Source organism: Elaeis guineensis, chromosome 15 (genome assembly GCF_000442705.2).
Source record: "Elaeis guineensis isolate ETL-2024a chromosome 15, EG11, whole genome shotgun sequence".
Classification (NCBI taxonomy): domain Eukaryota; kingdom Viridiplantae; phylum Streptophyta; class Magnoliopsida; order Arecales; family Arecaceae; genus Elaeis; species Elaeis guineensis.
Genome location: NC_026007.2, coordinates 71012984 through 71038803, shown reverse-complemented (window position 1 = coordinate 71038803; position 25820 = coordinate 71012984). Strand labels below are relative to the sequence as shown.

The 25820-nt window shown below is 38.8% G+C and overlaps 3 protein-coding genes and 1 non-coding gene across 8 annotated transcripts; 2 read left to right on the top strand and 2 right to left on the bottom strand.

The window, feature by feature from the left end:
- Positions 1-482: 482 nt before the first annotated feature.
- On the bottom strand, positions 483-564 carry TRNAS-GCU (transfer RNA serine (anticodon GCU)). The gene has a single exon. It is a non-coding gene; the product is annotated as a tRNA-Ser (tRNA).
- Positions 565-645: 81 nt separating this feature from the next.
- Positions 646-3208, top strand: LOC105058835 (transcription initiation factor TFIID subunit 9). Its single transcript, XM_019855053.2, has 2 exons — positions 646-996; positions 2736-3208. The coding sequence occupies exons 1-2, from the start codon at positions 709-711 to the stop codon at positions 3045-3047; spliced, it is 600 nt and encodes a 199-aa protein (XP_019710612.2). The 5' UTR covers positions 646-708; the 3' UTR covers positions 3048-3208.
- Positions 3209-4201: 993 nt separating this feature from the next.
- LOC105058623 (large ribosomal subunit protein uL15x) lies at positions 4202-7606 on the bottom strand. Of its 3 annotated transcripts, none has more exons than XM_010941605.4 (2): positions 7116-7606; positions 4202-4587 (listed from the first exon to the last, which is right to left on the bottom strand). In XM_010941605.4, exon 1 carries the CDS (start codon positions 7565-7567, stop codon positions 7118-7120), a length of 450 nt encoding a protein of 149 aa, XP_010939907.2. In that variant the 5' UTR covers positions 7568-7606; the 3' UTR covers positions 4202-4587; positions 7116-7117. The 3 variants fall into 3 exon arrangements, with proteins under 3 accessions (XP_010939907.2, XP_010939908.2, XP_019710812.2); XM_010941606.4 differs by lacking the exon at positions 4202-4587 and adding an exon at positions 5965-6233; XM_019855253.3 differs by lacking the exon at positions 4202-4587 and adding an exon at positions 5965-6196.
- Positions 7607-9645: 2039 nt separating this feature from the next.
- On the top strand, positions 9646-24763 carry LOC105058622 (exportin-T). 3 transcript variants are annotated; one of them, XM_010941601.3, is made up of 15 exons: positions 9646-11577; positions 11670-11765; positions 11876-11965; positions 12086-12190; positions 12452-12511; positions 12776-12838; positions 12956-13051; positions 16376-16540; positions 19925-20098; positions 20194-20259; positions 20378-20476; positions 21803-21949; positions 22341-22523; positions 22613-22653; positions 24170-24763. In XM_010941601.3, exons 1-13 carry the CDS (start codon positions 9898-9900, stop codon positions 22428-22430), a joined length of 2931 nt encoding a protein of 976 aa, XP_010939903.1. In that variant the 5' UTR covers positions 9646-9897; the 3' UTR covers positions 22431-22523; positions 22613-22653; positions 24170-24763. The 3 variants fall into 3 exon arrangements, with proteins under 3 accessions (XP_010939903.1, XP_010939902.1, XP_073105450.1); XM_010941600.3 differs by having other exon boundaries at positions 22613-22661; positions 24170-24357; XM_073249349.1 differs by lacking the exon at positions 19925-20098 and having other exon boundaries at positions 22613-22661; positions 24170-24357.
- Positions 24764-25820: the final 1057 nt, after the last annotated feature.

Here is a 25820-nt window from a genome sequence, read left to right as displayed (position 1 = left end):
GCAAATCAACAATTTGTTCAAGGATATTGATTTATGATTAATTAATTTCATCATTTACTGGTATCAACTTATCATGTTTCTTCCTTTTATTTTCGTGGACTTGTTCGATAAACAATTGTTTATTTGTATTTTCATGTCACTACCATATGTGTGATGATTTTCTTGATTCATGAACTGACTTCACAACCTTGATATTGAATTTTCAAATCTCTTCCAACCTGCGGTAGCATGGAAGAGTACTCGAAATTATTTTAATGCTGAATCATACTGATTATTATTTGTGGATCCATCATTCAAACAAAGCAACTTGATGGTCCATGATGACTGTAAACCTTCAAATCTAAACAATCCCATTATGAAAATTTGCTATTCTTGTCAGGATGATGGAACAGGCAGCCAAAATTTGAGTCTATAATAATATTAAGAGTCCTTCGACAGAATAAAAAAGAAAAAAGAAAAAAGATCAGAGCCTGTCTTTGAATCGTCGCCTGAGAGATTCGAACTCTCGCGGGGAAACCCCATGTACTTAGCAGGCACACGCCTTAACCACTCGGCCAAAGCGACGATATTGGAAACGAACCACCATAAATTAAAAGACAGGTAATACCACCGACGATCAAATAACCTCGACCCCCATCGCGAGAGAAAGGGGGACCGAAGAGGAAAGCATCAGCTTTTAGGAAGGAAAGAGCGAGCAAGAGAGAGACGATGGAGGGAGAGGGCGACGGCGGCCGGAAAGAGGAGGCGGAGGAGGAACCGCGTGATGCGCGGGTGGTGAAGGAGCTCCTCCGGTCGATGGGGGTGGGAGAAGGGGAGTACGAGCCCCGGGTGGTCCACCAGTTCCTGGAGTTGGGCTACCGCTACGTCGTCGACGTGCTCTCCGACGCCCAGGTCTACACCGACCATGCCGGCAAGCCCTCTATTGACCCCGACGACGTCCGCCTCGCCATCCAGTCTAAGGTCAACTTCTCCTTCTCCCAGCCCCCGCCACGCGAGGTAACGCCGCCCTCCCCGCCCCAAACCCTAATGCTAATTTTAACTAACCATGGATTCTACTTCGAACCTCTTTGTCTCCCACAGAATTGTAGAAAAATTTCTAATTCCATCGTATTACTTTGGGATCTGGTAGCTGGTGGAACTAGTGCATTCGAATCTGGTGTAAATTTGAGAGAGAAAAAGTTTCAATTTTGTATTTTAGGGTGGTGTAGATTTTGGAGACCGTTGGTTCTGGTGTTTGAGAATGATGCACTTGTAAAAGTTTTCAAAATTGAGATTTTTGAAAAATTTTGTGGTTTACTGCTTTCTGGGATGCAGAGGGTTGAATTAAAAAGTTCAGCTTTTGGGTTTAGGGCTGGATAGTCTTGGAAATTGAATTTAGTTAATGGAAGCATAGTGGCAGGCATTGCTCCAAGGACCAAATCAGTTGAACTATTTTACCAGCTGAAGAGAACAGGTCAGATTTTTGTGCTGATATTCTGGATTGATTACTTCTAAGGGAATACCTTCCTCCTAGTTCAACTTCCTAGAGTCAATAATAAGTCTTAGGTGTGTTTCCCAGGAGTGTTTTTCTTTTGAAAATGTCAGAATTTTTGTGGTAAGTTCAACATGTCTCTTATGAACCCTCGGGCTGAAAGTAGTGTCAAATTTCTACTTGCTAATCTATTAGTCTGACCAGCTGCAATTAGATTTTGAGAATGTTCAAAAGTTGTTGGGCATTGCTTCTCTTTCTAGGAAGAATTATATCACACAAATAAAATGGATTTGAGAGAAATACCTCCTCAGACCCCAAACTTTGCAGGCATGAGCTTTTGTTAATTGCAGGCTGGTGAAGGTTAGCAGTGGAATTCTTGGAGCATGATAAAAAATATAGACAGATCATGGTTTCCTTGAGAGATTTGCCTAGAATTTCGGAAGTTAGAGACATGGTGAATTAATTCCATTTATACTAAGAGATGCTAGTGAACCACAAATGCAATAATTAATCCATTGAATCCAAGGCGAACTCTCTGTACATAGCCGAAGCCTGAGCCATGTCAAGTTTGATGACCATGTACTTTGAATTGCTTACTGAAAGACAATTTAGGATCTCCTAGTAGAAAGATTGATATCTTGGATATTTCTGCCCTGAATGAAACCAAATTGTCGGAAATGATTAGTGTAAGGATGAGCTTATGGAGTCATAATGCCATTGAGATATATTTTGTGAATGGTATGACATAAACTAATGGTTAGAATCACGAATCATCATGAGTACTTTTCAAATTTATGAAGTTCGCTGGTTCCATTGCATGGGCGTATTATAGGTACAAGTGTTGAACAGCTTTATAGAGGTCATCTCTAATTATGCTGGTTATATCTAGGTCAGTTGCTAGCAGCATGAATCCCCTTCCTGGTCACATGCTGTATTATGTTGGAAATTTTTTGGTCACATATTTTCTCTGCAACCAAGCAACTCTTCCATGTGGTACAGCCTTGAGCTTCAGCCTTTTTATAATACAGATGTAACAATGGAACATGTGAATATAAATTCAGAAATTCTAAAGCAAAGTCAGGAGATTACTGCTAAGTTAGGTTGAAGCACCATGCAAAGACAAGTAGCATGATTGATTGCTTGAACTTCTGAATATTTTTCCATTTTCTTGATTTTGAGTTTTGATGTTAATTGAATGGTAGTTTTTCCCCTCGCTAAAGGGATAAACAGCCCTAAAGGATTTGGCATCAATCCCTTTGTTCAGGTCCTACTTGAGTTAGCAAGTAAGAGAAACAAGATCCCACTGGCCAAGTTGACCACACCACCTGGGGGGGTTCCTCTGCCACCAGAGCAGGACATCCTGATCAGCCCCAATTACCAGCTGCTGATACCGAGGAAGCAGTCTCCCCAGGTTGAGGAGAATGAGGAAGATGAAGATGGTTCCAATCTGAACAGAAACCCTAATTTGTTGCAAAGGCAGAGGAGTAGCAATGACCAACAAACTCAGCAACAGACATCACAGAAGGTGTCTTTCCCTCTCACTGCAGCTGCTGCAGCAGCAAAGCGACCAAGATGAGAGACGAGAGATGGAAAAATGATGTGATGTTATCTTCTTTTTTTTTTTTTTGAACCAGTGGGAATCTAATTTCATGCCATTGTGTAGAAGTAGAAAATTATGAAAACAATTTATTGTCTGATTCTATCATTCTCTTTTATTGAAGAAACTCTCCAGCACCACTGTGGCAATGTACAAAACCATCCTGCTTTATGGCATGTTTCTTTTGTTGCTCAGGATCTTAGAACAATGGACCCTTTCTTTAGCTTATAACAAATTCAGTTCTGATTGCTTTCACCCGGACTATGTGGTAAGAGGAAGTATCTACAGCTGCTTGGTATCAATTATTCTCAGAGGACATACGTTAAGCATTACCTCGGTTTATCTTGAAGTGTTCCACCAAACAGTTGGAACATCATGGAGGTAAGTGATGGAGGCTTTTGTGGCAGGTCACAAAGCGGTTATTAGCATCTGTGATAGAGTGCAACATGAATAATAGATCAAATACTGAAGCCGATGATTCTATTGCACTTGAAACATGCTTATGGAAGACCTAATTTATGAGAAATAAAATAGTAAATTGTTGCATTGAAAAAGGCCAGAAGAAACTTGTTAGCTCTGATGCGAGGTATAAATGGAGTATTTCACTTTGCACAATTCATGGAGCTTGGTGCTTAAGATGTTGACATCATGCAATTAAACCATGGTTAGACTTGATTCATTCCATATTTTAATTTGACTTAAATTTTAAAACTTTAATTGAGCAATATTATTATAAAGATCATAAAAGCTTTCTGCATGGGAAGAGTCAAATATATAATTTTGCTACTCTCCTTGCAAGACAATTTGCAGGACAGTATACAATACTTCATGCTCACTCCTCCTAAATAAAATCATCTTCTAATCATGGTATCGCAGTAAGAGACAAAAGCACGTCTACAGTGATGCCATGTCCGCGGCATAAGGCACACGAACCGCTGGTCCTGATCTTGTCCAGGAAAATTGGATGCAGTATATCACATGTGAATGCACCTAGGTAACACTATCATGATCTACCTTCTTTTTTTTTTTATCAATAGAAATGGGAGTTGAAGGGGGAGATCGACGTGGACCATAGATTTTTTGATTTTATCATCCTAATACAGCAACTGCAGCATGAGATATGTTCCTGTGCATACAATTAAACTAAACAGTTGTTGGCAGAGAGAATTTGTATAATTTACAAGATTTTGCGCAAGTTGCAGAAGATTGGACCAACAACCAGGCATCACTAAAACACTGCATCAAAAAGGAAAAAAAACCACCGATGTTTGGATGTGTGACACAGAGAGCGGGCGTATACGTAGTGGGGAGTCCACGGACCCTTATTCACACGAACCGTGTGCTTCGGATGCCATCTCGCGAGAAAAGAATACCGCCCCGCAAAGATCACTGACACGATGAATTCAGCCGCTTGAGCTTAGGCAGGTGAGAGTGAAACCCCGTAGTGATACGAAGTGTTACATTGCCGTGTATCCCAAAAAAAAATTCTGGATTTGTGACTGCTCGTGTGTCGCCTCACCTTAACCATCATATTTGGCCACGTCAGCATGCAATACCATGATAGAATAATGCATGTCACACAAAAGTTGCTAAATGATGGATATATAGTTTTGGTGGATCCACTGATCCAGTGAAAGCCGATTCAAACCCAGTCAGTTCAAGCTTGCACTCCAGATTGATTCCAGCTTGAACTAATGTTTGATTGATTCGGATAATTAAGTCCGAAAAAAATTATTATTTGACCACAAAACATAAATAAAGAAGAATATCAAAGTCATCATAAAGATATTATCATTTCATCAAACATAATTTAACTATAATCTGTCACTTTAATGATTCCACTCTTAATATGTACACAAGCAGCCTTTTATGAAGTGATAAAACTTTCACCCTCTACAAACTTTCCATGTCTAGAGCAGGCGTAAAAATACAACTCAAACACCTGCATATAACTCTTAAAATACATACGATATATTGTATTAAAAACAATTAGGTAGCTGGATGGCGTTGGAGGGATGAGGAGATTATTTTGAAACTACGGCATCAACATTTTAAATATAGAGCTAAAAACAGCAGGATGGTTTAAAATAAGTTTCTAGCAGAGCATGAAGTGACGAAACAATTTACAAGTTCAAATAAAAATTTCAAAAACATGGCGGCTTCCTGAGCCTTGACCCAATATCATAGTATCATAACATGAAATAGCATATTGCTGAATTTGTGCAGATAACTTACCTAGGCTTTCATAACTTACAACGATAGAACTTATTCTCTGATTGGCATTCCGGATTATTATTTAAAAAAGAAAAAGAAAAAGACTTTTGCTAGAATATACAGAATAGCAAGCCTAAACTTCTAACCACAAGACATAGATTTAAGAGTTCTTCAGATATACCTAACATCTTGATACTATGCTGAAAGTGTTGACAGATGGTAACAGCTATGATCAGCATATAACAATTTAGAGAAGACATAAGACTGGAAAATGCATTAAAGTATAGAGAGAAGACCAATGAGTATTCATTAGCTCTAGATTGAAAATGTGCAGAACAAGCTAAGGGCCTGTTTGGTTGCCCGTAACTGAGCATCCAAACTCAATCATTCCAGAAAAAGCTCACTTAGAGCATTTGGTTGGCTCAAAAAAGAGCTGAATTAAGTTTCCACAAAACCCACCCTAAGCTGGACATATTCCTAGACTGAAATACATGCATGGAAAATCAAACAAACTTGAATGCACAAGATGATGCACATGTTATCATTATGGACCTCAATAATAAACCCAAAGACAATATAGGTTATAAAGCATTCAAGAAATTTGCTTGAAAGTCTGATAAGAATGCTTAAACTCAATTAAATGTTTGGCACCATTTGTATTTGAATTTCTCACATTAAAAAAAAAAAAAAAAAAAAAAAAAAAAAAAAAAAAAACTATCCACAATATATAAAAGGCTAAGCCACAACTATAAAGATACAACAGAGAACTATCCCTTAGATGGAGATAAAATAATAGTCCACAACTTTTGCAACTCATAGTTCAACCAGCTACTCCAACCTAGGAAAGAAGAGTTGACTCCAACCACCTGGAAGGCTACAAAACAATACTGCCCAATACCCAATTCTCCACATCACTGCCACCAGCACCAGCAGATGATCCATTAACATAATCTACATTTTATAAAAAATACCAAAAAAACAAAATTCATAAATTTTAGTAGTCTCTAATCTATGCATCAAATAAGTATAAAAATAAATAGCATCAATTCCAATAGTATACTAAGTTACATGATATGACATATAAATTCAGAATATACTTTATGGATTATTATCTACACATGATAAAACATGGGTAAATTTAAATACATTACATTTTGATGATTATATCATAGTAAAATATAATAGCAAACCATAAAAACCGTCTATTTCAAAAATATCTATTTAATGATTATAAAGACAATCAAAATACATAAACTTTGATTTTAAATATTTTTGATAGTGTAGATCATGTTCAATACTTCGAATCTTAAATTTGAATAGTCCATAATTAATCTTGAATCGTTAATTTACAGTGAGTCAAGGTAAAGTGTGTAATCCAACCTTGCATGTGCACACATAAATACACCGAGAATTTATGATCAGAAATTCTATATCCACCATCACGAACCTTATAATTATTTGGACAGCAATACCATATGCGGAACATTCGCATTGATGGACCCAAAAACTATCTCACATATCCTTCAAATGTTTGTTATAGCAATCTATGAAAAACATCATTAGATATCAAAGCTAACAAAAAATCAATATCGAAGCTTGCAACAACTCCATCAAAACATCGAGTAAATGGATCAATACTTACCCGCTTCATTAATCTAAACATGTATCAATCCTTAACAATTGGATGAAAAATTCAAGTTCGAACACGTCCAGATTCAAATAAAAACCAGCTTTCTGATCTAAAATCCACTCCTTCAACCGACCAAAATAAAGAGAGACAAGTTCCGAAAGACAAAAAAAGGGTAAAAAGACTAAGATCTGGTCAAAACTGACCATTAGGCGGTGAGCACGACGGCGCCGCCGGCGGCCTTGATTTTCTTCTCGGCGATCTTGGACACGAGCTTGGCCTTCACGACAACGGGGAAGGAGGGGGGCATCATCCCCTTGCCGAGCACCTTGAAGTACCCGAACTGAGTGACGTCGATCATCGGGGCGGAGCTACTGGCGGCGGCCGCGGCGGCCTCCTTGACGTCGTCAGGTACGAGGGACCAGAGGCGGTCGACGTTGACGGTGGGGCAGTAGAATTTGTTACGGAGGCGGTGGAAGTAGCGCATGCCAACCTTACCGAAGTACCCTGGGTGGTACTTGTCGAAGAGGATCCGGTGGTGGTGCATCCCTCCGGCGTTACCGCGGCCACCGGGGTGCTTCCGATGCTTCCCGATCCGGCCATGGCCGGCGCTCACATGCCCACGCTTCTTCCGGTTCTTCTTGAAGCGCGTCGTCATCTTCCCACCTCTCCTCTCCTAGGATTAGGGTTAGCGAAGATGATTATTTATAGAGGGGGAGATGAAAGACTGGCCGTCCGATCTCAGTTGCTGTGAACGATCATGTGGTCGAGGTCTAGCCCATCGGCTGCTTTGGTCCCTTGGCCTGTGACCTGAACCCAGCTTTCGGAAGCCCAATTAGTTTTGGGCCCTTCCAGTGCGTATCCGGAGTACAGCTTTGGAAATGGTGTCTAAGATGGTCTTGTCTTCGGTGGGGTTATCAACCAAATCAGCCGTCTATGTTTAGATTGTCTTAGGCTTGGCATTTGATTTGATCATTGCTACTTTGGTTATACAAAACTTTGCTCGGCTTGTTTGTGTTTAGAGCAATTAAGCTTAAAATTTAATAAATTAGTGCATGTCGTTTGTATTGTAATGTGATCTTTTTTATTTTTTGATAAAAAGAAATTTTTGTACGTGTTTATTGAGTGGGAAAGTATCTTACTGGACATGAATTTATAAACTTTGGCTTGACAAAAATACAAACCACAATTAAAAGTAGACAGCTTCTTGAGTTCATCTCATTTGTACTTACTTCCACAGTAAGGATGGCAAGTCTGTCAAACCAAAAAATCCGTACGGTAGGCCTTGAAACAAATCTTTATTATCTAACCAACGAATGGTAGCTCCCCATATGACCTTCATTAAAAGTTCTAGTCACTAAACTTCTTCCAACGAGCGATAGTTGCAATTAGCCCACAAACACGTGCTCCGTGCATGCAAGCCTAGCGAGCAGTTAAGGCGTACATCCACTTTATTTGATAACGGTCACCGACACTTGTCCCATATAAACAACGCTCTATGGACCCTAAATATGTTTCGTTTTGCATCTACATTCACGAATTTTTGCCTGAATTAGACATCAAAAGAGCCCGCCAAATAAAATTTGGCAACCTTTGGTACTGTCTTTTATTACTTTTGGTTAGACTCTCAGCATACTTCTTTATCTAAGCTCAGCCGCAACCAACCATTCACTCAATCTCTTCAGCTTGGAATTTTGGCAACAACACCATAATTCTTTGCCGGCACTATTGATTGTAAAAAAATCCTTGTAATTTATGATACTGGCTATGTTTTACTGTAGCATAAAAAGCGAGAGATATGATCTCCAGGCATTTACAAAATATATGTCATGTGGTGATTTGATGAGATATGTGGATAGCATCCCACTGTGTCCTCCTTCAAGTCATTGATAAACTGGCATGCGCTCCAGCTCCCTAGATTAATTACAATGCTCAATCGTGCAAATGCTGGCTAATTTTAGATGGGCTCATATCATCATTTGGTTGAGGGAATATCGGCATGCATGCGAGACTTGAACACATCTCATGTCATGCAAATATCACTTGGGCGTATGTTTTGGTTTCAATTAAAGCACGCGTTTCATTGAATAATCAATCCTTTTTTATTTTTGTGAAAAATGCATCAACCACTGCCATGCAATCAAAGTTATCCTAATCTTCCATATCAATTCCCTACCGTAAAAAAAATTAATCTATCTCCTTCTTATCACATAATCTGTCTTCAATATTTTTTTTTAATTTAATATCCCCTTCTCATCACATAATCATGTCTTCAATATTTTTTTTTAAAAGAAAATTTATAATTCCAGATTTTGTCTTCAAATCATTTGTGCTGGTTTTCACGTTGGTTTTTCTCCCAGGTTCTCGAGGGGTCACATCTCGACCTTTATTCGCCGGTCCAGAATCGTTTAAATAAATCGAACCGAACCCACAGAATCCAGTCGAGCCAACCAAAAGCAGCGCCAGCTAGCCTCCATCCACAGCGTTTCATCGCCCGAAACCATCGAACCGGAGACGAAAGTCCCAAACGTGCGGCCGCCCTTCCCCACCCACCTTCATACCTCCTCCAGCCCAGCCACTCCCACCCCTTCTCTCTCTTGTATCCGTTTTCCCACGCAGTCCAGGACTCCTAAACAATTCAAACCTCTCTCCTATATTTCCCCGTAATTTTCCTTCTCCTATATAAGAAAAAAAAAACCAAAACCCTTCGCTCCACGCACCCCCACTCCGCCACCCTCTCCCTCTTCTCTGCATTCGCCATCGATATAAAGCAACAGTGATCACTCAACGAAAGAAAAACAAATCCATCTCCAATCCTCTCGAGCGTCGATATATTATCTTATCTTCATCAAAACTAAATCCATCTTCCGGCCATATCCCCTCTGACGAGAAACCGATCCATATCTCTTTTGTTTATAAATTGAATCGATCAACCGCTGCGGTTTTTAGGGTTTTGGTTTTAGGGTTTTCGGGGAGGCGAGGCCCACCATGGACGACCTCGAGAAGGCGATCCTCCTAGTCTACGAGCCAGGCGCCGCCGACCCGGGCCTTCGTGCCCAAGCCATGGCCTTCTGCGAGCAGGCCAAGTCCGACCCCTCCGCCCTCCTCCGCCTCTGCCTCGACCGCCTCCACCGCTCCCCCCTCGTCCCTGTCCAGTTCTGGTGCCTTCAAGCCCTCCACGACGCCATCCTCCTCCGCTACCGTTCCCTGCCCCTCGCCGACCTCCCCCTCCTCCGCTCCTCCCTCCTCTCCCTCGCCTCCGACCACCCCCTCCTTCCCTCCTCCTCTCCCTTCCTTCGCAACAAGCTCGCCCAGGCCATCGCCGCCCTCATCCGCATCGAGTACCCCGCCCTCTGGCCCTCCCCCTTCCTCCAGCTCGTTCCCCGCCTCCCCTCCGCCGACTCCCTCGCCGTCGACATGTTCGCCCGTCTCCTCGCAGCCCTAGACGATGACCTCCTCAGTCAGGACTACCCCCGCTCGCCCGACGAGGCCGCCGCCGCCTCCCGCGTCAAGGACTCCATGCGCCTCCAGTGCGTTCCCCAGATCGCTCGCCACTGGTTCGACGCCGTTTCCCTCTACCACTCCTCTGACCCCCACCTCGCCGCTGCCGCTCTCGACACCATGAGGCGGTATGTTCCCTGGATAGACATCACTCTCGTCGCCAATGACGCCTTCATCCCCCTTCTCTTCGATCTCATTCTCGCCCCTGCCTCGCCGGAGCAGCTGAGGTCTGCGGCCGCTGGCTGCGTCCTTGCCATCGTCTCAAAGAGAATGGAGCCCCATTCGAAGCTTGCCTTGCTCCGCAGTCTCCGGGTGAGCCGGGTGTTTGCCGACCCGGATCTCGTTGTAAAGCTTGCGACCTTGATAACTCGCTATGCATCCGAGGCTCTGGAATGCTACAAAAGGTTGGGTTCGGAGGGAATTGAGAGGTCTTCCTCTTTGGAGCTTCTTGAGGAGGCCTTGCCGTCGGTGCTCTATGTGATGCAAAACTGCGACGAAGTGGATTCCGGCAATGTGGTAGACTTCTTGTCGGACTATGTGTCTACCATGAAGTCACCATCACAGACACAGGTAGTCTACCTGGGACAGATACTAGAAGTGATTCGAGTGCAGATATGCTACGACCCGACTTATAGAAGCAATCTTGACATCCCTGATAAGATTGGGAGGGAGGAGGAGGACCAGATGGGCGAGCGCCGGAAGGAGCTGTTCACACTTTTCCGTAGTGTGTGCAGAGTGGCGCCCGATGCTGTGCAATTGTTTATCAGGAATCTGTTAGTTAATTCTATTCCCTCTTTAGAAATGAATGTGGAGGAAGTAGAAGCTACACTGACCTTGTTCTACCGGTATGGTGAGACGGTGAGTGAAGAAGTAATGAGGACAGGTGGTGGGTTGCTGAGGGAGTTGATCCCGATGCTTCTGTCGGCACGGTTCTCATGCCATTCGCATCGTGTGGTGGCACTCGTTTATTTGGAAACAGTCACCAGGTACATGAAGTTTGTGCACGAGAATGTTCAGTACATACCTCATCTGCTGGCTGCTTTTCTGGATGAGAGGGGAATACACCATCAGAACCTCAATGTGAGCCAACGAGCTAGTTATCTATTCATGAGAGCCGTGAAGTTACTGAAAGCAAAGTTTGTGCCATTCTTAGATAAAATTCTGCAGGCATGATTCTTCCTTTTTTATAGTAATACACTATGTCCATGAAGTGCTGCTGCTTTTGAATTACCTCATGTGATGTTTTCATGAGTTTGCAGAGCCTGGAAGATACGGTAGCTCGGTTCACAAGTGTAGATTGGACGTCCAAAGAGCTGAAGTGCTCTGGTTCTGAAGATGGTAGTCAGACATTTGAGGTATAACTTTGCTAAGTTTGAAGGAGGTTCCTGTTGTGCTTTTGGGGAGCCGGTTTTTGTTATGTCAAATGCCATCGTCAACCTAAATAAATTCTGGACTTGATTGACAGGCAATTGGACTATTGATTGGTGTGGAAGATGTGTCGCCTGAAAAGCAATCTGAGTACTTGGCAGCATTGCTCAATCCTCTTTGTCAAAAGGTGAAGTTGGACTTTTAGTGTCTTTCTTTCCCTCCCTGTAGTTGCTCTGGTGGTTATGATTCCTCCTTGTGTTTTGCATTGGAAAATATATCACTAATAACATGTGCTTGAAAAATCCAGATTAAAGCATTGCTTTTGGATGCCAAAGCACAGGTGCTAGAAGAATCTTCGGCAAAAGTTGTGATGCTCCAGCAGATTATTGTGGCATTGAATGCTCTTAGCAAGGTCTAGTTTCCATCTTTATGTGGTGATGCAACTTTTCTTTTATCTATTTAAAAATGACCTTTAATGCCAGATCTGATTTTGTGTATAAATTACTATTGTATGCATTCGGATTCTTAGGTTTCAAACTGGACCCTTTTTTTTTTTTTCCACTTTTTATGTTTAATGCTTTAATCAGCTTATGCAACTTATCATTGTTAAGATGAATATTGTATTCAATTTTTTTAATGCTTAATGCTTACCATGTGTTGGTTTATGGATTAGGGATTTAATGAGAGGCTAGTTTCTGGTAGTCGTCCTGCAATTGGCATTATGTTTAAGCAGGCAAGTTGAGGCTGTCCATTAATTATTTCCAATAAATGCATGGATGTAATATGTGAATATGTCGAGTTATTTATTAATTTTAATGGTATATAATGTTGTTGTTTGCTCATTATATACACACTTTACATTTATATTCATGCAAGTGATTATGTTGAGCTGGCTTGCATTTGTTGTACTATTGAAGCTAAATGAGGGATTGTGTCTTTAATTGTCTTGCATATAACATGTCTAAATATTTCTTTTTTCCCCTTATTTGATTTACAGACGCTCGAAGTGGTTTTGCAAATCCTTGTCATGTTTCCAAATATCAAACCTTTACGGAATAAGGTGGCCATTTGATAGTTATATCACTTATATGATTTTTCTTCCTTTTCTTTTATTTATTTCTTTTTCTCTACTCTAAGTAACTATCCTACCGGACTTATATACTATGTGCAAATGCAGATTACCTCCTTTCTTCATCGCATGGTCGACATCTTAGGAGTATCTATATTTCCATGCCTTCCTATGGCATTGAAGCGGCTGCTTGTGGAGAATGAGGTGCTTCTTTATTTTATTCTTGTTCCCTCCCCAGTTTTGGTATCATTAGGTGATAGATTGGGGATTCTGCATGTCTTTCCATCTCGGTGTATATTTTTTATTTTGAAGCACATATACCTTTGGTTACATAATTATCCTTCTCTTTTGGCTTGTCACATTGAAGCTCATGCTTATGTGGTTGGATATGTTTTGATGTGTTCATCTTTATAGTAATTTAGAAAATTTTTTCTCACTCAAATTGATTTGTTATATTTTAATTCATTTCTAGCATATCTGAATATCATGAGAAAATCATGTGGAAGATTTTGGATCCAGTTGTTGCACAAGTTATAGATAGTTCTTTAGTAAAATGTTTGGCCTTAGGAAAAATAAAGGTGCAATAGACCATGAAACTGCAAATCAGGCTTAATGAATCCTCACATTTCCTCCAAAGTTCTTATTGAACATTAGATGGCATTTTGACAAAAAGTAAATGCCAAATGGTTGAATAATCATCATTATTCTAACTGTTATATACAAAGATGAATTACTGTACCCTTCCAACTACTATGGATATATGAAACATATTATGGAGTGAAAAATTGAAAACCAATGGCAATAACGAATTAAGTCGCTTTAAGAAAATGATAACGATTGGCAAGAATGAACTATGTTGAATTACTATATTACACCAGGTATTGTGGGGAGCTTTCTTGTATGAGCAACTAACAAATAATAGAAAGAGAAGATCCATTGTGAAAGCTTGTGATAATACTAAAAGTATAATATGTCAAAGATTTTGTGGTAATTTGTATTTTGTAAAGGGGTTATGATGAGATCATAGAGGTGATTTTGATAGTTAGCATTCGTTGCTTTGAGATAGTTGGGCATTGCATAATGAACTATGGATGATATTTCGCTGCTTGGGTGATTGATGAATATATATAGAGAAGGAATCCTCACAACTTTCGATTGACATAAGGGAGCTCTTCACTTTATTTGTATGAATTATATTTGTAGTTGTTAAGATCTGCAGGGGGTATTGATGGCATATTTGTATGCTTTCAAGTCATACAAGAAAAGAAAATGAAGAACTCAAGGAGAAAGGAAATCAAAATGATTGTATATCCAACAAAATAGTACTACTACCAAAAATTTCTCTTTATTGATTATAGTACAAGAATGCCTTAAAAAGGGTGGCAATTGTTGTTTATAGCTTTTCTCTCCATTAAATTCCTACCATGCTTTTTAAGTATTTCCTTATTCAACATTCACTAAATGTCACATTAATACGCTGTTCTTCAAGGCTCTGAACTAAACAGTATACTTACTAAGGAAACTCTTAAAAATTGATAATGAACTGCTATTCGTGGCTCTTCTGTACAATAAAAATTAACCAACAAAAATGCCCAAGAATAGTGATGTTCCTTCTGTACAATAAAAATAACCAACAGAATCCCAAGAATAGCGATTTTCCTTTATTTAGAAGGTTTACAAACAGAAACAGCTTTAAGAAGACAGTTGTGGTTTACGCTGTGTGTCCCTCCAATCCTCCAGTCAATTTTTCTACTTTTTGTCTCATGCAATTTGATTTTAGATGCTATGATTTTGTGGGATTTATTTTATTTTCAGTTTTCTATCATGATTTTGTTGTCTAGTGGCTCTATATTGATGCAAAACTGAAATTAGGATATCTGATCTCATATTTTGAGGGTTTGGATGAGCCCATAAAGTGGGTCATAACTTGAAAGTTCCACCTCAGTATTAAGCAACATGGTGTGACCTTATTTTAGGGCCAACTAGTAGAAAATCCAAGAATGGGAAGGAAAATGGGTCGAGAGGCAAGCGGTCTACTTACAACCCTTAGCGACCATATGTCCCATTGTCTTCAATCTCTTGATTCTTTCATTTGTAGGTGAGCCACTTTTTGGAAGCACATTTTTGGGTAGTCACTTATTAGGTTAGGTGAATGTAAACTAGCTTGGTTCATTAAATTTAAAATCTAACATTCATTAAGTCAATAAATATTATGTGTTTCCCAAAAAAAAAGATTTCCTGTGGTTCATCAAATTGAAAAAACAACATTTGTTATTTCAATGATTTCTAGTTTCCTAGTAGCATATAAATTGAAATTATAACAGTTGTTTGTGTACAATATATTTTTACTTGCAAGTCATGTAATAAATGAGCAACCTAAAAAACTTTAAAATACATAAAAAGCCACGGCATGGGCACTTGAAGCCATGCTTCTACTATATTTCTTGCAATAACATTGTATTAAGACAATAAAGTATAAGAAAAATAAAAATAATTTTGGAGACCGCTGTACCAGGGGTATACTAGTCATCTCAAAGTGCACTCTCAGCACCCTTTCCCTGCTCTGGGCATGGTATGACACATCATACCCATCGTTGGTTGATATGAGGCTAGTATGTGGTATTTTGAGCATCTCTAGTTGCATGAGCTCAAACAGCTTAAGCGATAAGATGTCTCCTTGCTTCATCCATCTACCTTCTAGATTTTCATCGGGCGTTGCTTGCGCTGAAGTTGCTCTGGTTGAGAATTTAATGCTAACTCATAAAATTTTGATCAGGTTAAGTAGTGGATGCTAATTGTTCTTGGATTCTGGTCTGGATTGTCCACTTCACTTCTCAGGACCTCCATCTTTGAAAGGAGGGACTAGAATTTGGAAGCCGCGCTAGCTACTCTCTCTCTCTCTATTTTTTAAACAATGTTCCTTATAACTTGTTATACTTTTGCAGCCTGTTTTGCTTGTATCCAAGCTAATCGTTAAATTTTGACCATCATTAAGTGCTGCTCGGAAATTTAAGTCAGAAACTACATGATAATATTTGCTAAGCGTAGCCTGTGTAGGGAATAAAAGGTGTTTATCAGCCAACACATCATCTTTCTGTTCTACTGCACATAATAAAGCTACAATCATCTACCTAACTTATTCTGAAGATTTTCTTCTTTACATTGGTCAGCTATAATTTAATTATTCAACTAGCTTTCTGGTGGGCAACTCAAGATTCCTGAGCATTTATTATGTTTTCTCTTCATCGCCTAAATCTTTCAATATTTGAATGGAAAACAGACTTTTACAGGGCTAGTGGATTATATGATGCCCAACAAATTCTTTTTTCTGATTCATCATGTGCAATGATATTGCATATAATGGAGTGATGGAAGACATACTATTTATTACTTAGCATATTTCTGCTGGATCCTTAACGACTGGTCTCTGATATTGTACTTTGACATTTGTGAAAGATGCATATTATTAAGAGCTGTTTTACTTTGAGTTGATGTCACTTATGTTGACTCTGAACTCTGTACTTGCAGCCGAAAGATATGGTGGATTTTATTGTATTAATCAATCAATTGATATGCAAATTTAATACCTCCATGGGGTGCTTATTGGAGATGATATTTCCAGCTATTGCAAGTAGATTATTTGCTATTCTTTCAAGTGATGCATTTCCGTCAGGATCTGGAGCCAATACTGAGGTATGGGTGCTTGGACATGCTATAAGATGACTTGTTTACCAAAATAAAGGCAAAAAAAAAAAAAAAAGAAGAAAGAAACAACCAACTTGTGCACAAATACTCAAAAAAAATCAGAACATATATTTTGGGAATGTTGGAAAATGTGGCTTTCATGTATATCATTTTGATGATGCAACGTAAATAGTCATGTTTTGATAGTTTTTGCAGTATACGTCTGTGAGGTTAAAGTCTGAATAGCATGAAAAAAATCTGTCACATGATATGTATACACCTCTAGAAATTGAGAATTTTCATGCATGTCCTCTGAAGAACCTATTTCGCATGCAATACCTTTGTATAGGGATGAATATTCTCAATTTTCTTTTTTGGTTATCATTTGCTAAAAATGCCATTTTTTCCATAAAATTATGTTGCATATCAAGGATCATCAATTGAACTCATGAATATCAACATCTGGTTGCTTTAGAAGTACCATGTACCAAGGTTTGCCATACGTTAGTGGAGCCTCATGCCTGGTCTGCTATACCGTATCGTTATCGAATCAAGACTCGGTAACTGAGTCTTCGTATGTCGACCTGACCTCCATCATGGGCGTATTGACTTTGTACCAGCATGGTATCGGTATGAGATCTAGTATCGAGATGGGGAATGACACAAAAATATTTATTTCCTTTGCATGCTTTAAAAGTAACCAGTCTAATAGGCAATTGTTTGGAATCGGAAGGGGAAGTTTTATTTATGTTTTATATGATTTGTATGGAGTTTGATTGTCATCAGTCTACACGTGATAATTTCAATAATAATAAATAAAATAACATAACTGCATTAATGAAACATTATTCTGTTGCCATTAGAGAACTATGTGATTCGAATTGTTTAGGAAACAGAAGTTAAATAATATGTATTCATTTTCTCTACATATGGAATGCTGAAAGCCTGAAACCAAACTCAATTAAGGCAATAAGGAAATGCATAAGACTTGCATGACGTGGATAAACGGAACTAACAAAATAAATAAAATAAGTAGACATTTAAGTAATGAACCAATAAAATAATTAGAGTTATGGTCAACCTTTCTGGTGCAAATCTAAAGCAAACATGCTTGTTTTTAAAGCCTAAGCTATATTTTCAGCATCCTTCATCTATCCCTTATAAACAAAATCTTCATCTCACTTTCCTTCCCAACTAATATGAAAAGAGAATCCCTTGGTCCCATGATACATATTGCCAATGTAATAACTGTTGCAGTTAATATGAAATGTGCTTACACGGCTACCTTGGTTGCTGTTTACAATTATTTGGGCTCTTAAACATCAACACTGCAGGTCTCCATTGTGCAACATGTTTCAGGCTTATGCCTCACCTTGTAAAGTGTGCGAACCCCAATGTGCCTTTATCTATTAGATATCTATTACAATTGCCTAGACTTGTGCAAACCAGGCTTGGCCCACTGACCTAGCCTGGCCTGATTTTTGTTGGGCTTGGGCTGGGATTTTCAGCCCATTGGGTCAGGCTGAGTTTCAATTTTCAGGCCCAACAAAGTTCAGGCCAGGCGCAGGCTTGATATTTTTAGCTTGGCCTACCCCAATCTAACCCAAAATGTATTATACATATAATATTATTATATTTTTATTTAAAAGTTGTAAAAAGAAAAAGATGGGGGAGTCTGGTGGAGAATCCTAATCCTTAACCCTAAAGTTGCCATCCCTTTCTCTAATCCTCCTCCCCTTCTCTCTCTCTCACTCCATTCTTTCTCTCTCTCCTCTTTTGGGCTTGTAGGGTTGGATTCGGGCCCTAAATTTCTTGTCAGGCCATGCTTGGGCCTAAATGTTCTTTCTTTCTTTCTTTCTTTCTTTTCTTTTCTTTCTTTTTTTTTTTTTTTTTTTGATATGGGATCTAGGCCTGGCCGAACCCGGTCTGACATGATATATGCTCAGCTCTATAACTTCTTACCCACCTACTCATCAGTGTTGAAAGAGGACCTCTTAAGTTTACTGATATTCACTTAACCTCCTTTTGCACTATGCTGACTTTTGATCTTTTTATTTACTATGATTGTTCTTAGGTCTGATCTTTAGGCAGGTCATGATTATCCATTAACTTGATTCTTGGGGACGACAACCTACAAACTTGGTTTTGCACCTCACTTTCCTATTTAGTAGTCGCATGTTTGATTCCCCTGGCTTATGGGGATTTCAGACATGGTCATGGTGTGGGTCAGCCATGGACGGGCACATATGCATGCAAAATGGCACTTGTTGAGCAGGGATAGGGTGGCATTCGGCACAGGCTGGTGAAAATTGTGTGAGTTTGGGCTTGTATGCCTAATGTGAGTTAGCCTATATGACCTTTTATGTGGTGCTGATTCATGGGCCTTTCTATCCACACAAAAAGGACCACAAATAACAAACATTCTTCAGATGGATATCTTTTGTCTTTTTCTTATCTATATGTTGCAGTTTTTACAATAGCATGCACTATATGATGGGAAATCCAGAACATTGAATGCTGTTATTTGGTTTAGCTAACATGATTACTTCTGTTTACTTTGTCATCCTTGCAGTCTTGTTTGTGAGAGATGATAAAAGTGTGCATGGAATTTTGCCTTAAATGCTCATTCTAATAAAGATGGACATGACTCCTCTACCAAAAAAAAACAAAAAGATGGACATGACTCAAGTTTTTCCTTGTTCTGACACCTTATTTGTCATGTTGTTGATAATGCATTGACCTCAGTTGAAATCATAGCCAGAATATTTTGGTAAAAATCTCCTATACTAGCAAAAATATGTTGAATTTAGAACATCTAACCGTAGATTGATGTATGATCAGTTTTGGCTGGAACTAGACTAGGTTAATCTTAAAGTTTTGTAAAAACAAAATGTGGGGAGCAACTGGCTCAAATAAACACATCTTCTCACCAATTTATGATGAGCAAATACAAGTGGAACACTTACATAATAAATGAGATGAGGATGCCCAGTAGGTTGGAGTTTATGGCTAGTGCATATATTTTATGGCATTGTTTCCTAGAATTTCATTTCTGCTTTCATGAATTCTTAGTCATGTTGATGCCTAGAGAGTGCAGTAGTGTTAATTATCTCTATCAACCTAAAACCTTGTTTATTTTTGTTCTTACTCTTCATTTTTTTCTTCTGTATTTTTTGCCAAAATGAAAACTGAAAATTGTGATACTGCTTGACAAATTTTATTTGTGCTGCATGTTGAAATCCTGGTGTTTATTAGGAGTTATTAACATTGTTTCTTTGTAAAAAACCTATTGATGAACTTGAAGTCAAATGTTTTTCATTTTTTTTTGTAACTTTAAAATTCAGAAAGGACATTGGTTACTTACCCTGATACTTGCCCTTTTGACTCTCCTAGGAATTACGTGAACTGCAAGAACTACAACAAACATTATACACATTTCTTCATGTTATGGCAACCCATGATCTTTCTTCAGTTTTTCTTGCTCCAAGTTGTAAGGGGTATTTGGATACTGTAATGCATTTGCTCTTGTTAGCTTCTTGCAGTCATAAGGATATGCTTCTTAGGAAGGTGGGAACTAGAGTAACATTTTCTGCTTTTCCTTTTTCCAGTCCTATCTATTTCTGCATGTTCTAACCTCATTTCATTTCGTGCGAACCTTTCAGCTGTGCGTGCAAATTTTTGTAAAACTTATTAAGGATTGGTGCAGCAACTTTAGTGGTGAAGATAAGGTACCTTACATTCTATCTATATTTTTAAGCATATCGACCTGATGTATATTTTTATTTTTTTCAATTCAGTACTAGACTGCTTCATTAACATTTTCTACAATATTCTCAATTTCTTCAGGTTCCTGGTTTCCGGAGATTTATAATTGAGAAATTTGCAACCGAATGCTGCTTATATAGTGTTCTGGACAAGTCATTTGACTTCCGTGATGCAAATACTGTAAATCCTTCATCTATTTACTCTTGAAACCCTCTGATTTCCATGCCTATAGACACTGCACACATGCTGGTTTTTGAATCTGTTGTGAAAGTCTAAGTTGTGGTGTTTTGAGCAAGTCTAAATATGCCAATGTTAGATAGGTCAGCTTTTAATCACAGGATGGTGGTAAAAAGGGCAGCTAGAAGCAGGTTTTCATTGATTTTCTTGAGAAGAATTTTCTTGTGACATTGTAACTGTTAAATTGGAGGAAGAGAATAACATTATGGTTGAAGATCAAATATGAATAATGTGATGTTTCATTTTAGTTCTTATGGTTAAAAATGTTCTAGAAGCAGTAGGGATAATTTAGGATTCAACTGTGTCATAAAATTGGACAGCTATAAATTTTGAGGCATAGTTCGTAGGTGGAACATTTGTAGCTTGTTTTGAAGCTTTTTTTAGTTTCTGCAAGTTTTGTTTTCTAGCTTATGTTAAGTTTATTAGTAATGCTGCTAAAGAATCAGGTCATGCTTTGCTTACAGATACAGTGCTGAAGTTTGGGTCAGATCAGGTATTAGCAAATTTAGAAGCAACAATTTTGTTGGATTACCTAAAATGTTGACTTGTTTGGCAACTAATATATTTTGTTCTCAGTTTGTTTTATTGACACCATGTATGGCCCACACCAGTTAATTTCTTAGTCTTTTATTAGATTTTTGAAAGGTTGCCTCTTTTTTCTTTCCATTTCTGCCTTATGATTGTGGGTATGGTCTTGAGTGCTGAATAAGTTCCAGATGACTGCTCCCCCCTTACTATTGGATAAAGAATCTAAAGTTATTGCTCTCACTCAGTTTCAGCTCAATTAGTTATTGGTGATTTTTTCTGATTAGGATTTTAGTTGTTTTTGGGGTAATATACTTAACAAACAATGATCTTTTTTAAATGGATGCATGTTCCAGGATCCTCAAACATCATTTAATTTTGCACTTTGGATTGGATTCTCTTCTTAATGTTTTCCTGGGGCGTTGCTTTATTTTAAACTTATTCAGGTTTCAAAATGGTGATGCATTTTGTGCAGTTCTATCCATTTTGCACACAAGTTGCAAGTCCCATGTGATGCCCACCATGCCCTAGGTTTGCCAACGTGGATGTATGTGAATTTTGAATAGTTGTCAGAAAAAGTAAAGAACATGTTCTTCATGTGTTGTTATTTTGAACCTTTCGTTTCCCTCCAATGAAACCACTGTTTGGGTTCTGATGTTTGGATTGTTGCTTGTTAATTGGTATTCTCCTTAGTATCAGTTACATTCAGACTGATTTAACAGTTACACTTTATCTTTTTAACAGCTGGTTCTTTTTGGAGAAATTGTATTGGCTCAGAAGGTCATGTACGAGAAGTTTGGGGATGATTTTATTATTCATTTTCTGTCAAAAGGTCTTCCAGCAGTTCATTGTCCGCGAGATTTAGCAGAACAATACTATCAAAAACTGCAGGTATGAGAACTTGCACTGATGTGCTATTCCTGGTCATCCCTGAAATGATATTTCTACCATGCACAGTGAAGGTGTGCAAGCTGTTTAAGAACAGAGGGAATGCATTGCATAATTTGAAGAAAGATCAAAAAATTTAAATTGACACTTCTATTTACAATTCTCTATTGTTTAAATGTGACCCACTTGTCTAGATTTGGAGTAGAGGAAGTCTCTAAATCTGCTTTTCAAGTATTTCTTCTTATTCTGCTTGAATCTTGCTGATGAACTAGGAATCCCTGACGGTTTATTTTGTGACCTTCCATATTGTAGTGTAACTGACTGTGCTGGACAGTGATTTTGCTGGATTTATTGTACACTTACTGTTCCAGAACTCTTGCCTCTTTTTCAACAGGGACATGACATCAAGACTCTGAAATCCTTCTGTCAATCTCTAATTGAGAATTTGAGACAGCATCAGAACGGAAGTCTTGTTTTCAGATAGCATCATAGTATATTGCTGTATCCTTAGGAGTTACTATGATTTTAGACTAGGTCTCTAAATTTCTCCACGGAGCACCTTGTTTGTCAAGTGCAGGTAGCTCTTTCGGTTCTTTTTATCTCAATAGAATTCTAATTAGCCTAAGGATGAATTTTTGGCCGTGCTTATATTATTAATCCTTGCAGGGCAATTTTTCTGTGTACATGATGCTGCAATATTCTTTGAGGTGAGAAGGTAACTTCAGCCTCACCTACACCCATGAAATTATATGCTTCACTTTTGACCTTTTTATTTAACTAGCAATCAGGCATGTGCAATGCACATTTGATAGAAAAAATGAAAATAAAATTTCAAGTTACATATTATATGAACTGCAAACGTATTATTCAGATAAAAATATTTTATTTAAAAAATAGTTATTAAGAAATAGGATTTGACTTGGAAGAAATATTTTCTTATTTTTACCAGAGTTTGTTTGCAGAAATTCAAATCTTTTTATACTTTCTCAGATTCTTCTTTTTTCTAAATTGATTTTGAAGAGCAGTTATCCCCAAATAAGCTTTGATTTGGAAGGAATCTTTCGGTCTTTTTATTAGGTTGGATTTCAATAGCAATTCAAAAATTTTCCATATTTCTTGTCTAAAAATCCAGAATTAATAAGAGAGAATAAGTTATATATTATAGAAAAGTGGGAGGGCATTTTTGGTATAAAAAATGACGGACAGAATGGAGAGGGAATATTCCTTGATTACACAATAGTCATTTTCATACATAGTGTGCATGACAAGTTCCCCTTGATTTTTGAACTTAACATGCAATTGGATCAAAGTGTTCATATTTGGTTTTAAACCCTGGATATTGTGTTTGCCTGGCATTTGAAGTCGCTAGAATTTCAACAGGTATAGGTCTTGCTTGTGATTGAGGTTTGGTATGTGTGCATAAGAATGGACATTTGAAAGGGTTGGTTATGTTATTATGATTTCATAGTTTGTCTGTTCGGACATAAACTTTAGATTTTCAGAAATGCCTATTGAATATGGGATGTGGGGATGCTGAACTTGTAGCTTATCAGGTTTCTGCATGCGCATCTGAGAGGAGTGCTATTAGCTGTAAAAGCCTTTTCCTTCTCTCTGAATCACCTCTTTCCACAATTTTAGGAGAATCTTTGAGGGTTGCCTACTCAATGCTTGAGCTTCATTTGCATAACCAATAAGGCCGGTCTTTGTACCCACCAATTGGCCTCTGAGGTTTCATATCGGCTGTACTCTTGCCCAAACTTGCCTAGCTTGGAATTCAACCAGTTATATAAACAAGGCTGTCTTTGGGTGCTAAGAGGCATGGGGTTAATATTCTAAAATTCGATCAAATCTACCTTGATTAATACAGTTATCCTCATCTTTCTATGGGCTTGCTGTTTAGGTTATTAAATGTTGTAAAGCATAAAGTTTGTTGAGTCATTAAAATCATTAAATACACTTCAGGGTTCACTAAGGTTCTTGGAATGAATTTAAAATTTATGCTCTATTGAATCAAAAAATGATGTCTCTTTTGGTTTCAGGACATTTTTAACCAGCATTAGAGTTCATGATTTATTACATTCTATTTTATCCGTTCCTGTGATTAAGATGCCTTTTGTTTTTCCCCAGAACCTTGTGCATACCTAATCTGTTTGTATTTCTTGCATGGTCATGTGACTTTCCTGTGACATTGCCTTAGACATTCTTGTCGTTACGTGCATGCAGATGTATATTTGCGGGGTTGCTTTCTTTCAATAGGCCATGGAACTTTCTGTCAGGTTTGTACTGTGAGTGTAAATTTGGGATGCAAGGAGCAATGCTGTATATTCCTCTCTCCTTACGAGGAACCAATTGATTCTGTAGACTTATTATCTCTTTTATTTGGCAAATTTCAAGCCAATTCTCTTTCATAAGTTCAGAGTTTGAGACAGCCGGAAATATTAGTTGCTGGAAATATTAGCTACTAGAATGTGGGGTCCATGAAGACAGTAGAAGAAGAGAGAAGATTTTGTCCCCTTGTGGCTGACAATCTGTGCCTTTATTGGTTGGTCATGCATCTCAGGATCATTCTCAAAGAATCCCGCAAATTCCCAAAATGGGTGGTGATTTTTTTTAGTTGCATGATAAGGACTAATTGTACAAGTGAATGGTGGAGATATTTTTTTTTAATTATATCTTTTTTCCGTTTTGAGACTATATTGGGTGGACGGCATGAATGGATTTCAAGCCATGTATCAAGTTTCTGTCCGGTAAGCGTCTGAATGATGATGTAATCATGTCATGATGATGTTTGCAGGAATAGGATTTTGTTAAGTTGCACTTTCGTATTTTTTTTAAAATATTATTTTTTAAAAAAATTTGATTGCAAATCTACCTCTCATTCCAATATATTTTTCAAAATGCAACAGTTGGACTGACTGGGATGCGACGGGGTGAAATTACATATTGAATAAACGATTTCAAGTGAGATGGTTTGCTACAGTAAAAATTTTGAAATTCAAATTAAAAAAATAATATCACATGTTAAACATGCGGACTTAAAATTATATATATATATTGTGGTATCGAGGATGGGAGTGTATAGGGTGAATTTTTTTTTTTTCTTTTGGGTGAAGGAGGGAGAATGAGGGGTGGGATTTTTTTTTGGCTATCCAAGGTGGGAGGTGGGAGCGCTAGAGGGAGGGGGTGGGGGAGGTGGGAGTGCGTGGTGGTGTTGGGGGGAGTGGATGGGTACAGAGAAGAGCCATGCGGGTGGGCCGGGGACAGGCATGGAAGCTATAAGTGGCTGGAGGGGTGGTGGCTCGAAGTGGAAGTCGGTATGTTGGTCCATCAAGGTCAGCTTTCAGTTCTTGATCGGTTGGATCGGTTGTTACCTCAAGAAGGGCTGCTACTTCGAGCATGTCCGCATCGGCACCTCCATTTAGCTCATCGTCATTTCCGAGTGCATCACCTTCTACTCCTCCCCTCATTTCGGCACCGCAGCATCAAAAAGAAAAATGAACCTACCTTCTTTTGCTCCCCTTCGATCCTATGCTTTTCTCTACCCGTGGTTGACCTGCACTGACCCCCCGCATCACATATGGCTCCTTCACTCGGCTACCGCTCCTCCATTTCCTCCTTTCGAGTCTTATGCCCAGATCTTTTCGTCGCCATGGACCTTCTCTCCTTGCCGTCTCCCTCTCCCCTTACAAAGTTCAGGCCGCTGTCATTGACGCTGCATCCATTGTGGCTTTATGCAACACTCCTCACCCTTGGTGGAGCCCGCACCCCGTGTCCATGGCGGCCTCAAGTAACCCCCAAACTTGCCCTCCTCCATCCCTGGCGCTCACACCCCACGGCCCCGCAGTCTCTATGCTTGTGTGTCCTCCACCCGTGC